Source organism: Pseudozyma hubeiensis (assembly GCF_000403515.1).
Source record: "Pseudozyma hubeiensis SY62 DNA, scaffold: PHS47, whole genome shotgun sequence".
Classification (NCBI taxonomy): Eukaryota; Fungi; Basidiomycota; class Ustilaginomycetes; order Ustilaginales; family Ustilaginaceae; genus Pseudozyma; species Pseudozyma hubeiensis.
The window spans coordinates 641,659-656,775 of NW_012133829.1; the positions used below are offsets into that span (position 1 = coordinate 641,659).

General features: G+C 55.9%; 4 protein-coding genes across 4 annotated transcripts; 1 reads left to right on the forward strand and 3 right to left on the reverse strand.

The window, feature by feature from the left end:
• Positions 1-7: 7 nt before the first annotated feature.
• PHSY_005246 (hypothetical protein) lies at positions 8-2,053 on the reverse strand (the record flags this gene model as incomplete). Its single annotated transcript, XM_012335857.1, has 1 exon — positions 8-2,053. The coding sequence occupies one exon, from the start codon at positions 2,051-2,053 to the stop codon at positions 8-10; it is 2,046 nt and encodes a 681-aa protein (XP_012191247.1).
• A 1,983-nt stretch (positions 2,054-4,036) lies between these two features.
• PHSY_005247 (vacuolar targeting, actin-related protein) lies at positions 4,037-8,986 on the reverse strand (the record flags this gene model as incomplete). The annotated part of the gene is made up of 1 exon (XM_012335858.1): positions 4,037-8,986. One exon carries the CDS (start codon positions 8,984-8,986, stop codon positions 4,037-4,039), a length of 4,950 nt encoding a protein of 1,649 aa, XP_012191248.1.
• Positions 8,987-11,450: 2,464 nt separating this feature from the next.
• Positions 11,451-13,339, forward strand: PHSY_005248 (eukaryotic translation initiation factor; the record flags this gene model as incomplete). The annotated part of the gene is made up of 3 exons (XM_012335859.1): positions 11,451-13,014; positions 13,098-13,213; positions 13,328-13,339. The coding sequence occupies 3 exons, from the start codon at positions 11,451-11,453 to the stop codon at positions 13,337-13,339; spliced, it is 1,692 nt and encodes a 563-aa protein (XP_012191249.1).
• A 93-nt stretch (positions 13,340-13,432) lies between these two features.
• On the reverse strand, positions 13,433-14,500 carry PHSY_005249 (quinone oxidoreductase; the record flags this gene model as incomplete). The annotated part of the gene is made up of 1 exon (XM_012335860.1): positions 13,433-14,500. The coding sequence occupies one exon, from the start codon at positions 14,498-14,500 to the stop codon at positions 13,433-13,435; it is 1,068 nt and encodes a 355-aa protein (XP_012191250.1).
• Positions 14,501-15,117: the final 617 nt, after the last annotated feature.

Below are 15,117 nucleotides of genomic sequence, written 5' to 3' on the forward strand. Positions count from 1 at the left end.
TGTCCGATCAAGGGATCGACTTGGAAGCCTTGTCAGCGGTCGCCACCACCTTCCCCGTCTGCTTCTCCAGCTGAGGAGCCTGAACCTTGACGACCTTGTCCAGCGAACCGCCGACCTTGGCGACCATCGGAATCACCTCGGTCTTGATCTCTTTGGTCACAGCCTCGTCGTGGACCGCGTCGGACACCTTGACGAGTTTGGGGAGGAGGATCGAGACGCTCGAGGTCAAGGTGTCGAGCGAGTCGCTGAGGAGGGTGAGCGAGGTGGCGTCGCGACGGGAAACGGATTTGGTGATGGAGTCGGCGTTCGAGATGGCGCGCTGGACGGCGGGGAGGATGTGGTTGAGGTCGAGGGATGAGATAGAGGGGAGGGTGTCGAGGACAGCGGAGCGGCGGAGGGCGAGGATTCGGTTGAGGTCGACGGCGTCGAGGACCTGGTCGACGGGGAGATCGCGCTTAGAGATGTGCTCGACACCACCGACGACGGATCCGTCGACAAAGGCGACTACGTCACCAACGCCACCTTCGAGACCACCGACCACTCCGCCGACGATACCGTCCCTCTTCACCACAGAGCCAATGATGTTCGTAACCTCCTCGGTGCTGACAGCCGACAGATCTGCAATGCTCCTCTTGAGCGAGGCGATCTTGGCAACGTCCAAATTGTTGAGAGCCTGATCGACGCCGAGATCCTGGATCAAATCGCGGCGGTGCTTGACGTCGACATCGACGGAGGCTGGAAGAGCGTCGATGTGAGCGATTGCGCGTTTGATCTTGAGGATCTCACCGAGGGGAAGACCAGAAGTGACGCCGGAAAGTGTACTCTCGACACCGTCGAGCAGCTCGGCGCGCTTTTTCAGCTCACCACCGGCGACGGATTTGACGGTGCTGACAAGCGCATCGACGTTGTCGACAGCCTGGATGGATTTGACAAAGTCCATGACACCAATGACGTTGATACCGCTGACGAGGGAGTTGACGTCCGCGACGGACTTGATCGATCGAAGAAGCTTGACGGATCCGGGAACCTTGACGAGCGATTCGAGAACGCAGGGGACGCCAGCGGTGTTGAGAACTCGACCGACGGTTGTGTAGCCGTACTTGTTGACGTAAGACATGAGCTTGTTGGTACCGCTAAGACTAGCGATCGAGGTGAGTCCGTTAGGAGCGGCGCCCACCAGAGCTTCGAGGTCAGGAATGTCGACGAGGGACGAGACGAAGCACTCGGGATCATCGAGCTGCTTGAGGTTGTCGAGCAACGCCACCGAGTCTGGCACCGAAAGCAAGCTCGTCAGCACCGTGTCGATTCCAGTGACTGACTGAACCGTCTTCAGAACGTCAAGATCGGTCAAAACCGAGAAAACATCGCCTTGAAGCACAGAGTCGACTTTGAGACTGCTAAGCCTCGTGACGAGGCTCTGAGTACCAACGATGTTCTTGCTGTCGACGATCTGTGTCAACTGAGCAAGATCCACACCGAGACCCGAAAGCAGTGCGCGCTTCTGACCAGCCTCCTTGCTGAGCTTGCCGATGTCCGTGTTTGCGTGCTGCAGATCGACTTTGATCTTGCTGAGCAGCTTTTCGGCGTGGCTGCGGGCCTTCTTGTGATCCTTTTCTTGCAAGATGTGATCGGCTGTCTTGGTGTCGCTCTCGAGAGAGGCGGAGAGGGTGTGGACAACAGAAGCGAGGTGCTTGATGTCGACCTGTCCGACGTTGACGTGGACGGCGTTGAGTGCGCTGGCGTGTGCGAGGTGGCGACGACGAGTTGAGGCCGAAGCCAGACGGTCCAGGTGGCCGAGCTCCTCGGGAGCAGCGTTGACCGAGGCTGCGTCGAGCGCGTCGACTTGGGCATCAGCGAGGTGCTTTGGAATGGAGATGTGAGGGGAGGGCTCAGCGCGACGAGTTTTGATGATGGCCCATTTTTCGTCGACCTCTTGGCGACGATTGAAAGGAGGCGAGCTCGGCTCAGATCGGGGAGCAACGGAGGCGACGTTGGCAGCGTTGGCTGCGGTGATCGCCGCCAAAACCAGAAGGAGAGACGAAGAGATCCGCATCGTTACGTTGCAGAAGAGTTGGTGGTGAGGGAAAAGTGAAGTTGAGAATGCCGGAGAAGAATCGCAAGATAGACAGCAAAAACTCGCAATTGTAGTTGGAGAAGGGGAGGGGTTCGTCTCAAGGGAAGGGGCAGGGGGACAGAGTGGAGTGGAGTAGAGTGGAGCAGATGGAGGTAAGACCGAAGGGGAAATGATTGAGCTGACGGCATTATAAGTGCGTTCTGCAATGCGGTCCTCCAGCGCCTTGACAGACGATAGAGGCTTGGCACCATCTTCATTTCTTCACGCTGAGCTCGAAACATCGAAGACAGCTGTGCCTACGCCACTCAGCTCGTCGTCCAAGCTTTCCGGAGCTAGTGTCCTTCAGTCAGTCGCAGCAAAGACCGTGATAGGAGGGGAGCCGAAGACTCCTGTCAAGATAGGACGCAGATCGAAGTCCGAGCATTTCTAGCGGCTCTGTTGTTGCACACCTTGCATGCAAAGCCGGCTACTGCAAGCCATTTGCAGTCGAACTGACCAACCGAACTCGCTCGAGTCCACTCATCACGCTGTGACATGGTCCAACTTGTTTCGAGCCAGGAGCCATATTTTCCCACCTCGTTCTCGTTCTAGAAGAGAGGCCAAAGCTACATCGATCTGCACGGCCTTCGACTGTCATTTATACAAGCGTGGGAATATCTGCAACCATCTCGCTTCCATCATCATCATCCTAGTCAACGCGGGCTGAGCGTGCAATGCGTGACGACGGTAAATGTTCGGTATTCCAGCTTCCCGTTCGCTACCCTCCTTCCAGAGTCATGTGCTTTCCTTCGCATACGCTTCCAAATACCCGGACGGAAAGAGATCGTTCTAGCGTAGAATGCATGAAGGCCCGAGGTCAAGTGAGATGAAAGAGAATTCACTACAACAGTGCGAACCGTGCAGCACAAAGGGCAATTCGCCCATTAAGCGCAGCAGTGGCACTTGTGACACAAGCAAAGTTAGTGTGGGCCAGAATTCGGCAACTATGTTCCAGAACGCGAGAAGAGGAGTCCACCGAGGAGGTCCCGGCTGATCATGCATGACGTGCTGTCGATTCTTGTGAAGTTCCGCTGAGATGACACGCATTCCTTCAAACACCATGAAGATGCGGCTATCGACGGCTTTTACACCACAAAGGCTTGCGCGCAAGTTGACACACGATGAAGTGCGGTATGACCAGCATTTACTGTTTCCTCGTCCACATTGCTTATTCACCGATGCTCTCAGGTAGCGCTGAGCACCAAAGGTGCCATGAGCTGTCCTTCGTCACGAGAGTGTGCTCGCCTCGCACTGCGCAACCGAGAAAAAAGGGTTACGCCAATTCGTCACTTCGGCTGACGTATCCGAACCGCTTTGACCTTCCGACGCTCAAAGAACAATGGACCCCCACTCGGACCCCTACTGCAGCTACGTTGCCTCTATCCCACTGTCCACAGCTCAAACCGACAGCACATTCATGCCTATGTCGAGCTCAGAGCCTAGAAGTTCAAAGCTGCATGACAACGTCTCAAGCTAGGTTCAACTAGTATCTTCAACCGACGGGACTAGCCGACTGCTCACGGGCTCACCGAACCGATCTTTTGCAGTAGTCTGAGCGCCATCGAATTCGCGATAGTTTTCAGAAGCAAGAATCGTAGGGTACGGAATCCGAATGATGGGTGGATTGATTAGTATGATTAGATGAGCGTGCATAGCGCGATAGCATTACAAAGGATTGAGGGAAGTTGGGAAGACGGGAGCGCTCGCCGAGCCTGTGAGCTGGCGAGCCATCGACCGTCTCTGATTTTCCTCGGGTGCAGTGGTAGCTGCGTGCGTGACATTCCCAAAGAAGGTGAATGTACGACGAAGCTGGTAGAGGTGAATGCGAAAGAGCGTAGTCGGATGAGGACCGCATGAATGTAGGCAGCACTCAGCCTGTTTCTGCAGCCACATTGTACGACCACTGAATCTTTTACCTTGCGGTCACGCAACCGTGGACGAAGTCGGCATCGCGCTAGCCTGGTTGCTACCGATGCTGTCACCTAGACCAGCCTGCCATGCCACAATGTCTGGCATGGTGTATCCGACCTTGGGCGGTCTCGACTTGCGCTTTGAGGAGATTGAGCTTTTCCTGGAGCGTCTGGCCGGATCCTCTAAGCTCACCGACCCGTGCTGGTCGTCGTCGAAGCTGGCTTGCAAGTCAGTCTGGCGTACACGGCTGATCGAAGCCTCCAACTGAAGCACCTTTTCTCGAAGCAGTAGCAGGTCCTCAATCTGGGCGTCGTAGCGACTTCTTTCATCGTCTAGACGGCCAGATCTGCGAGACGTGAACTTGCTGCTGCGCGAAGCGGATGTGTGCGCGTCGCTGTGCGATCTCTGTCGCTGCCGTTGTGCGAGCATGCGTTGCGTCATTCGATCGTCTGGTGCTTCCGCCGGAAACTTGGTCGTGCGAGCATCAGACGCTTCGAGACCGTGCTTAGGACCGTGCGAAATAAACTTTGTCTGCGCGTGCGGCATTGAGACAGAACGAGGGTTCGAATAAGCGCGTCCATCTTCGTTCGCTTGCGAAGACTGCAGTGCGTCCGACGGCGCGACTGTGTCGGGAAGCTGAGCATCTTGCTGCGCTGAGGGGGTCGTCTGATCGGACTGTGAAAGTGCCGTCACGTACCTCTGGTGGCGAGGGCGCTTGGGTCGCTCAGAATCCCCATGCTGGTCGGCGTACAGGTATGCGTCCTGAAACGGCGGTACATTCTCTCGTCGCAAAGCAACGGACGAAGCAGAGACAACCTGGCGAGCTGGCTGCAACTCGGTCGTCTCAGATGCGACGGACGCTTTGCGTCGAGTATCGTGCACGTTCCGATCGCTTACATCTTCCGCAGCGTCTGTGTGGACAGAAGCATCCTTGATCCGTGAACGACTAAGCCGTATGGCAGTGAGCATGGTGCTCTCGGAATCAGACTCGCGTCCGCCTATCCCAGATACCCAAGAGCCGGAAGCATCAGCCATTCCCGTGTTGTTCCTTTGACGTCTTCTTCGAGCCGCTTCGGCTCGGAAACCTGACAGGCTTCTGCCGCTCGACGAAAGCTCATCTGATGAGTAGCGCGAACCGCTCAATTGTGGGTATGGAGCGGACCGTCTCCTCCTGCGAGGTCCGCTCACCGCCCGCATCGCCTCTTCCTCCAAATGGGACTCGGTATCGAGAACGCGGGATTCCCGCAAGAATTCGGTCATAGATTCATCCGGCTCGCCGAGTATACGTTGACGAGCTAGAATGGTCCTTAGACTCTCGCCAGGAGATTCGCGAGCGCGAAGAGCAGCAAGGCTTGCCTGAACTCCGGTATCGGCGTACGGGGCTCTCTCGACGCTGTCCGGGAGGTCAATGTCTTTAGATGAGGGCGTAGAAGGCAGCAGAATACCTCTTCCGGATCGTGAGCTCTCCAATTGCAAGAGCCCGTCCTCTTGAACATCGTCAGGAGTCCTAGTGAGAGTCGAGGGGTAACCAAACCCAACTCTGGTCGAGGGCGCTTGTGTCTCGACGAGAGTCTTTGCGAACACAGATTCTTCGCTTTGGGCCTTCCCCGGCGAAGTCATGCCTCGTACAAGACCTTGCGTCGATGTTGGCGTCACGACCGTTGCCGAAGACTGATCTTCCGCAGAACTCCAACTCTGTCTGGGACCCATTGGCGATGCCGCCGGCCTTACGAACCTCTGAGAGCTGCTCTCGTAGAAAGCGGACGGGGAAAGAGGTGGGCCTGTATGAGCACCTCTCGGGACGATAAGAGAAGTCGGGCGCCGAAATGCGCGCTTCGACTGCGCTTCAACAACTTTGACAGGTACGTCCGCGTTTCCGGTCTGCGTCGTTGGCTTATGCGACTCTGCTGTAGGAGACGTGGGAGAGCCGATGCTGGACCTCGAAGTTCGCCGTGCGTAATTTTCACCGCCGATCGAATTTCGATCGTGACTACTGTGCGTCGCTTCCGTCGGCGAAGTGGCTGCAGCCACCATGCCCATCAGCATGAAAGTAGGTTGCGTGTGGCGAGAAGGCAAGCCGTCTATCTCTTGACCTGAGGAATATCCCAGTCTCTTGGCCTGAACGTGTTCAGCCGGAGAGAACGAAGTTCCAGGCCCTTGACCTGAAAAGCGTTGAATGGACGCAGGATCTAGCGAATTACCACGATTCCGAACCGGCACTGCAGGCAGGGGGCGGTAAGGCTGGACGCTCGCATCACTCGTCGATCTGAATGAGCGAGCAGAATGGAAAGACCGGCTAGAGCGTGGGAGCTGCTCGCGCTGTGAGTCGACGCTCTTATCATTGCCGAGATTGACATCGACACGTGAAGGAGCAGTAGATGCCGAGACGTCTGGAACGGCTCCAACATGTCGCATCTGAGACGTTCCGCCGTCCAGCTCGAGCATGCGAGAAAGGGGTGATGGTGATGTTCCCGAGTATCGAGGTCTGGCTGAGCTAGAAAGAAAAGCACTGGCAGGGTAGTAGCTCTTCAAATCCGGATGTCGTTCCTCGAATGAGCCTCGTGCAAAGGTATCTGAGCTCATCTTGGGGCCAGCCAGCGATTCCCGGTCCGAAAGCAGGATCTCTTTTGTGCCAGCGTCCGAAGTCTCTGATAAAGGTCGTGAAACGGTCGGCCCAGGCGATAGATATCCTTTCTGGCCGCCAAATGTACCCTTGAGGGGCCCGATGGGGCTACTTGGATCTTGTGATTCGAGCGCTGCACTGAGACTCGTCGCGACTGTTGAAGGTTTTCCGACCACCGATGCCACTGCCGATGTGCTCGCCCCCGTTTCAGAAGCAGCCGAGACAGCCGAGACAGCAGCTGCACTTGGTGGTGGACGAATACTATCCTCGGGTATTGAATGATGCAGATTGTAAGTGCTGCGCCCGTGCCTCGTTTCAGTCGAGCCGGAAGCTACGCTAGAGTCTACCGAATCGATTCTGTCCTGCCTGAACGTGGTTTGTGCCTGTTGGGAGCCCTTGCGAGATCGGCGGAGGGGCGGAAGAGGTGATGGTGGCACGGGCGGTGCTAGCGACGAGTAAGAAGACCGCGTCGAGCTGCCCATGCTGGGGCCGGTCACGTCCGGTCTCGAAGCGGCCAAGGGAGTATTGACGGCCATTCCTACCACGTCAACCTTCGAGCGAGGCGACACGGGTGATGGATGCGATTCAAAGCGGCTTGGAGGTGCATCCTCGATCTCAATACGCAGCTGGCGACCTGAACGAGAGCGGGTTTGTCCGAAGTTCAAGAGGCGAGAAGCCGAAGGTCTTCTAGGCCAGTTCCAGAAGCCGCCTTGCTTGACCTCGGCCGCCTTGACAGATGTCGAAGTTTTTGCAGCGCTGTCTTTGACAAGGGCAGGCTGCCCAGTCTCGAGCGTAGGCGGCTTGACACGAGCCTGCGGGTGGCGATCAGTGTCAGGAACATCTCTGTTCGAAGCATGTACTCCAGCCTCTCGCGGCGCAAGTCCACGCACGACGCCTCTGGGAGGTGACGAGCGCGTCTCACCCATGAGTAAGAGGGAAGAATTGGAGCTCATGGGTGACGACAACCCTTCCTGTCTTTCATCGAGTCGAGGCGGTAGCGGCGTGCACGGTTCCTGCAGTGGCGGCTGCGATGTTCGTCGTTCTGGTGGAACATGTGGATGTGATTGTTGCAGAGCTGTCGAGGGAAGGCGTTCCCAAATGACCGACTTGGTAGGAAATTGTAGCTGAGGGACACTTTGAGAGCAACTTTGACCGCCTGAAATGTTTAATGTCGGTGCCCGAGGCGACGTCCCGGTTGCTGCATCTTTGAGTTCGGCTGCTGGATCTTCGGCGCCGCTGTTCTTGATGCCGCGCAGCTTGGCGATCAGGGCTCGAGATCGACTGGGAGAGGAGGGTGTCTGGGAGCTGAATACAACGTGTATGCTGTCGCGGTGCAACTTGAGTTCAGGACCTTGCCGAAGCCGTTCGACCTCAGTGGTGCCAAGGGATGAGTTGGACGAAGGTGCGTAGCCAGAATGGCTGGAACGCAGCATTTGAAACCGATCCTGAGAAGATAGCCTGGGCGCCAACGTGTCTTCGCGATCATCATGGGCTACTCGTGCTGGCAAGCCCGAGATCGAGTGATCGCTCGGGGCCACCTTCCTTCGCTCGATGTTCGTCAGCTCGATGAGACCGATGCGATGAGCATACGATAGGTTGGAGTCGGTGCCTAAAGATGTGGTGGCGGTCGATTGCATGATAGGATCCCCAAAAGAAGAAACCGGGAGAGATTTTACGTTTGTCCGCCCTCTCGAAGGCTCGTGTTTCACCTTGTCGTCGTTATCGGTAAGGGCCTCTCCGACGAATGAAGGCATATCGCTATGGTACGGCCACGATCTTCGCACATTTGATGCAGGTCCTGTGGCGGTGGGATGCATGACACGGTGCTGACTCGTGGATTTATTTTTGTAAGCAGCGGAAGTCGCACTCCTAGGATCGGTCCGATCCTCGTGCAGAATGGCATGTCTCTGAAGAGGTAATTCACGAAGTGAAGGAGTCAAATGTTGGCCTGACCAGCGTCTGTGTGATTGGACGTCAGAATTGTTGGTGCTTCTTACAAGTACCGATGGCTGTGTCTGTGCTGCTGAAGATAGCGCAGCTGGGGCTGTCTCTAGCGTGGGTCGGTAGCACGGTTCTTCTTCAGAAGACAACACAGACGAACCCGTGGGTCTCCCGACGCCGTACTCGGAAGGCTGTGGTCGACTGCGGATGGGACCGGCGGACCTTTGGCGTTCCCCTTGAGGGATGAAACGATGATTTGGGGATGCAACCGTGTCATTCCTGGTGCCAGTCTTGCGACGGCGAGTTGATTTGAGCCAACCTGATGCTGCGACCGGATAGGGCTGTGTTGAGTCGGGCGTAGGCTCATGAGAAGGCGGCTTGGAAGGATGCTGCCCCATTGTGCTCGAAGGGGTGCACAGCTGTCACAAACTGTGACTGCTGAAAGTCAAGAGGTTCAATCTCGCATCGTTGAGGACCGCCGTGTGACGGCTTCCAAAAGGTGTGGTCCAGCCGAATAGAATCAAGTAAATCAAGGGATTGCTTCGGGAGGAAAGAGTCGGGCGTCGGGGCCGAAGTCTGCGTATGAGGAGGTTGCGATGTGTCGTGGTACGATGAGAGTAAAGGAACAAGAGAAGAAGAAGCAAGCCCGATCAAGCCAGTCGCAAAGAGGTCAACAGATGGACTACGCTCATAGAAGGAGAAGGCGAGGGAAGCCTTGTGGGCCGACACGACTCGGATGCGACTTGAACCTGCAGGTCTCGAGGATCTAATCAACCAGAACCTGAAGTTTCATTAGCGGCGGTGGCAGAGAGAAGCCGCGCTTCAGGGCAGTGAGAGAACCGAATGCCGATCGTGCAGCTCTGGGAGGGACGGACACTATCACGATGCATGCTCGCGCATTTTATCCACATGATCTGGTGCCTTGGCTTTGTCTCATTGTGAGCAAGCGAGGGCGATGCGAGAATCCGAGTCTAGAAGGCATCTGGAACCAGATCAACTCTCTCGCAATGCTGGAAGAGGTGTGGCTTGTTGTTGTCGTTATACGGACTTTGTCATGCCGAGCATGCAGAATAGGGTCGAGCTTGCCATTCTTGCATTCGATGAAAGAAAAGAACGGGCAGATTTGGAAGGTCGCATGCAAGCGCCTGTGAGCCGACGAGGTTGCCGACAATTTGTTTGTGCATCTGTGTGCCTCGCTTAACGATTGCATATGCATGGTTATTTGGCGATCCATCGCTCAATGCGTCGATAGAGCTTGCACCCGTATCAGACCGCTCTGCTTAGCCGCTTCGACAGATTTCGATGAGCAGCAGCAGCAGAAGCAGGAAGAGCATCAACATCTAGCTCTTCCCTTCCCGTCGAAAGGGCGTTTGCGACGATGACATGTGCCAGAACTGGTGCGAATCTCAGAGGAGGACTCGAACTGCATTCATTCATTTGCACAAATAGACGTCTTCCATGTCTCACTTTGGACCATCGGAGATTTGCGGCGGACAACGCCGCCGAAGGGGACGATACGCTCCCTTCACTGACAACACCTTGTATCATCCCACTTGCTGACGTCGACCCAGAGGGAGAGAAGGACAGACGTCGCTCGTTCCTGAGCAATCGTTGACAAGATGTCGGAGCTGCATGAGTTGAGAATGGGATGAAGAGTGAATGAAAGTATGGAGGGAGGAAGCACTGCACGGAGCAAGAACTGAAATGGTGGTACAATGGTACGATCGCGAAGCAGGCGGTTGACAGGCTGGGCTTCAATCTTGGAGAGCGCCCAGCGGTCTAGGATCTTACGCCATCGGACGCCCCATCAAAGGTGGTGGTGGATTGTTGTTCAACATGGACAGGACACGCCATGGTCATGGATGCGATCCTCCCGATCAGAGAAGGGAGATCTTGGTTGCCGATGCTTTGATGCTTTTGCAGTGTTGAATCCTCGAACTGGACAGGCTGTGTTTGAATTTTGAGTTTTTCGACATGTCACTTTTGGCCGTGTCAGGGTCCAAGGAATTCGAGCTGCATGGTGCCCCTCGAGCACTCACTCATCCCATCCCTCAACCTCGACCTTGCAAGCAAAGTAACACTGAAGCTCGATGTCAGTCGAATCGAGCCATGCTTGGGACACGATCATAGCCATCACGTCGAAGCGCGCTTGAGAACCAACGTTGATGAGCGTGGAAATCAGATTGTCCGTTTATGATGGAAAAAGTGTCAAGCCTTGACGTCAGGCGTGTGTGGACACGCTGTCAAAACGCGTGCCTTGCAGCTTGTTTCCACCTTGGTCTCTCTCTATCTCCATCAAGCGTCCCATTTTCGAGCTTGCCAAGTCGGCCAAGATACGCCTGTATGCATGCCGCGCAATGCCGTCTGCCGTGTCGTGTTGACACCTTGAGAGTGGCAAGGCTCCCTCATGAATCGCACCAGCGGGCGAATTTTCGATTGTCTGTGATCAGTTGTGATGATTGCCCAACATTGGGTGATACTGCGGTGCGTTGTGTGGGAGCGTTCCTCCCCCTTTTTTGCATGTCCATGCAGGGCAGATCGCCGAGACTTGCAGTGGTGTTGTGGCTAGAAGTGGAAAGGGTCCGTGTCTTGCCCTTCCTGGCCATCCCGCCATGCACGCTTTGTGACTTTGGCTTGAAACGCCATGCTGAAACGCAAATCAACAACTGCATCTAACTTAGCACAGATCGCACTTCCACCCTTCTCTTGATCAACTCATCTACACCTTTCTCTCCGCCTTCCATCACCTCTTCTGATCTTTCGTTCAAAGAGAGAGCACACGACATGACTTCCACCAGCGTACGTAGAGCATCCACGCGGATGACGCAGCCTCAACACCTACCATTGCAGGCGAACGAAAACATGATGCCCTCATCGTCCTCTGCCGGCAGCTTCGGTAGCCCCGCTACCACTTGTGGCTCAATCGGCAGAGTTCGTTCCCCTTCCAAGATGCCTACCCTCAGCGACATTGCAGCTCGGCTTAACCGCGATAGAGAATCGTCGACGTTGAACGGCAGCTCGCCCATGAAGCAGCCGAGACTGGAGCTGACGGGGCGGATCACGAGCTCGCCCAAGCCAGCTCAGCTAGGTGAACGTAGCAACGCTATCAACTTCGAATCTCCGTCCAAGACAAATGTAGCAGATGATGAGAGACGGATGTTGTCGCATACGTCCCCGTCGAGGGTGCCGTCCTCTGGCGCAAGCTCGCCTATAAAGCGCATGCTCGCAAAGGGTCTACCGAGCCTGGAAGAGATTCAAGATCGGATGTCTAGAAAGGGCTTGACTTCCGGATCCAGACCTTCTTCGCCAACCAAGCCGCTTAGTTTCGAGGATCAGGTCAAGTCAACAGAAGGCGTGAAGCCCTCCACTCCGACCCTGGCACCTCAGCCGTCGAGCGTTGAGCAAGAGACACCAGTGATGCAAGCAGCAAAGCCTGCGCTGACTATCTCGACAAAGAGCCCGAGTAGCGGCGCTACTGTCAAGCTCAATCACCCTCTTCCTCCTTCTCCAGCCGCAAGACCCGCCACTCATCCGCTGCAGCACGAATGGACGCTCTTCTTCGACACACGTTCAGCAGCCGCTCCCTCTACGCCCACCCTTGCACCGCCAGCGAGCCCACTTGTGCAGCCCTCCACTCCGACGCAAAGTGCCTCGTCGTGGGAGGCCAATCTGCGCTGCATCGGCGCGTATACAACCGTCGAGGCGTTCCTCTCTTGCTTCGCCAAGCTACGCCGACCATCGCAACTGGAGCGTCACTCGTCCTACCACTGCTTCAAGGACGGCATCAAGCCCATGTGGGAAGACGCTCGCAACGCAAATGGCGGCAAGTGGACGTTGACGTTCCGGCAGCGACATCCAGCTCTGGTGGATCGAAGCTGGTTGTGGTTGGTGTTGGGGCTGATCGGAGAGGAGATGGATGAGGGTGACGAGGTGTGCGGAGCCGTTTGCAGTGTCAAGCCGAGAGGCGATAGAATTTCGCTCTGGGTGAGAGACCGTAGTGATGTGGACAAAGTCAACCGCATCGGCAAGAAGTTGGCTTCGCTATTGGAGGTGGAGAATGAGCCGGGAGTGACGTTGGAGTTCAGCGCTCATTCGGATCGATCCGAGCAGAAGCTGGAGGGTTTGTACAGCTTGCAGAACCCCACGCAGATGGTGAGGACTCCGACGATGGGGTCCGTTGGTGACAAGCCGATGCTCAGCCCCGGCGTAGGAACGAGGTCCGGAACCAGTCCCACTTCTCCTCAGACCAGAACATTCGGCCGCCAATCGATCAGCCCTAATCCAAGCTCTGCGGCAGAACCCTTTGCCAGACTCAACGGTCAACAGCAGAGTTCGAGCTGTGGCGGCATGTTCAGTAGTCGCTCCCCTGCACCTCCCTCTCCTTCGACCATGGCCCCACCAACGTCTGTTGCCGGCGGTACACTCGGTCAGTCACTCGGCCTAGGTCTGGGAAACACGTCACCTCGAAGCTTCAAAGAGGGAAAAGCGGGCAGGTCCTCGTTCTCTCAGCAAGGCGGCGAAGGCGCTTTCAGCTGGAGAAACTCGACAGCGAGCAGGAACAGCAGCCCTCAACGTACGCATGCAAGGGACGGTGCGAGGTCGAGGAGCACTTCGCCTTTCAAAGCGTAAGTCGTAGATCGACGTTGCTTTTTGCGCTGCTTCGTTACACCTATCGATCATATAGCACTGCACAGATTCTCATAAGGTTTCGTTGTTTCTTGGTTTACGTCGTTTTCCAGCATTGCAATTAGAACACTTTCGCATTGACGGGTAGTCGGAGTGGACGTCGCCTGTCCCTCCGACACATGTGTGTAGTTGTGAGTGTGTGTGCAAAGGTCGTGGAATCAGATCTTGACAACCAACTTTCCAGTAGTTTTCCTACTCTTGATATCGGCGAACGCTCTTCTCATATCCTCGGTTGTGAAGGGGTATTCGTCGTGCACGTTGATCTTGACCTTGCCCTGCTCGATGAGATCGAAGAGCTCCTTGGAGTAGTGTTCTCTTTCCTCTCGGGTGGTGACGTAGTTGAAGAGGGTGGGTCTGACGACCTTGAGGTTTTTGGGGGCGAGTTTGAGGGGAGCGAAGGCGGGGACGGGACCGGAGGCGTTGCCGAAGGTTACGATGGTGCCCTTTCTGGCGGCGATGGAGAAGTTGGATTCCCAGGTGTCGGCGCCTACTCCGTCGAGGATTCCGTCGATACCGTGGTTGGAGGTCAGTTTGAGGATGGAGTCGATATATTCGGAAGGGTTTTCTTTGTTGTACGTGAGGGCGTGGGTGGCGCCGTGTTGTTTTGCCAGCTCGCACTTTTCGGGCGTGGAGGTGACGGCGATGACGTTGGCTCCAAACGCTTTGCCCATCTGACAGAGCAGGAGACCGACACCTCCTGCTGCAGCGGTGACGAGCAACCAATCACCCTTCTTGACAGGATGAGCTTCTCGTAGGATCGTCAGCGCAGTGAGTCCTTGCAGATACGCCGCTGCCGCCGTCTTTGTGGAGATGCTGGAGGGAAGCTTGATCACGCGTTCAGCGTCCAGCAGCTGCTTCTCGGTGTACGAACCTCCACCGTATTGGACTACTTTGTCGCCCACAGATACGCTCGTGACGTCCGGATCGACAGCTTCCACAACACCGGCCGACTCCTGACCGATGATGATGGGACACTGGAGCGGATAGAGGCCGCCAAAGTGGTAGGTGTCGATCATGTTGACCCCAGCGTACTCGTTGCGCACGATCACCTTGCCGGACCCGGAGAGCGTGGGGGCCGGGATGGGGTGGACAGAGACCACTTCGGGTCCGCCCTGCGATTGAATTTGGAGTGCGCGGATGGTCGACATTGTTCGTACGTTGGAGATGGTGGACGATGGCGGTGAGAGCGAGATGTGTCGTGTGATACGTGCCAGTCGAGATGACATGTCAGCACTCGCGAGGAAGAGTGGATGATGGCGAATGGAAGAGGTGGGAGCAGATGCTCGGTGAATATATATACCCGAGCACTCACTCATTGTTGCACCAAAGTAGCCGCCGGAGTGTGACAGCAGAGTGTGTATCTTTTAACCGGCCTTGCAAGCGCGAGCCTTAATTTGTCCCGCTCGAAACCTCTCACGCCTGTCAAGGCTCACCTCCGCGGATCTTTTTCCCCTCATGCTCGCTCACATTGCAACAATATCTCTCGTCCACCGATCAACGCTCATATCGAAATCGATCAGATGCACCGAGCCTCGAATCCTCCTCGTCCATGCAACAGATTGGCAGCTGTGAGCTTCACCGTGGAAAAGCATAGCAATGCATTCTCCAAGCATGTTATTTCCGAATCCGAGCACGCGAAGCACACGACGTTTTTGAGTGCTTCCACTTGCCCCGTGCACAGCTCACCCATTGCGGGGTTAAGCGCTTTCTTCCACCACCACCTTGTCCGCCAGCTGTCGATCCCCCGCACGAGCTCAATCAACCCATCCAGACGCATTCTGCAACGCACATCCTACGACACAGGCTTGTACGCATTCATAGCAGCAAACGATATATTACGACG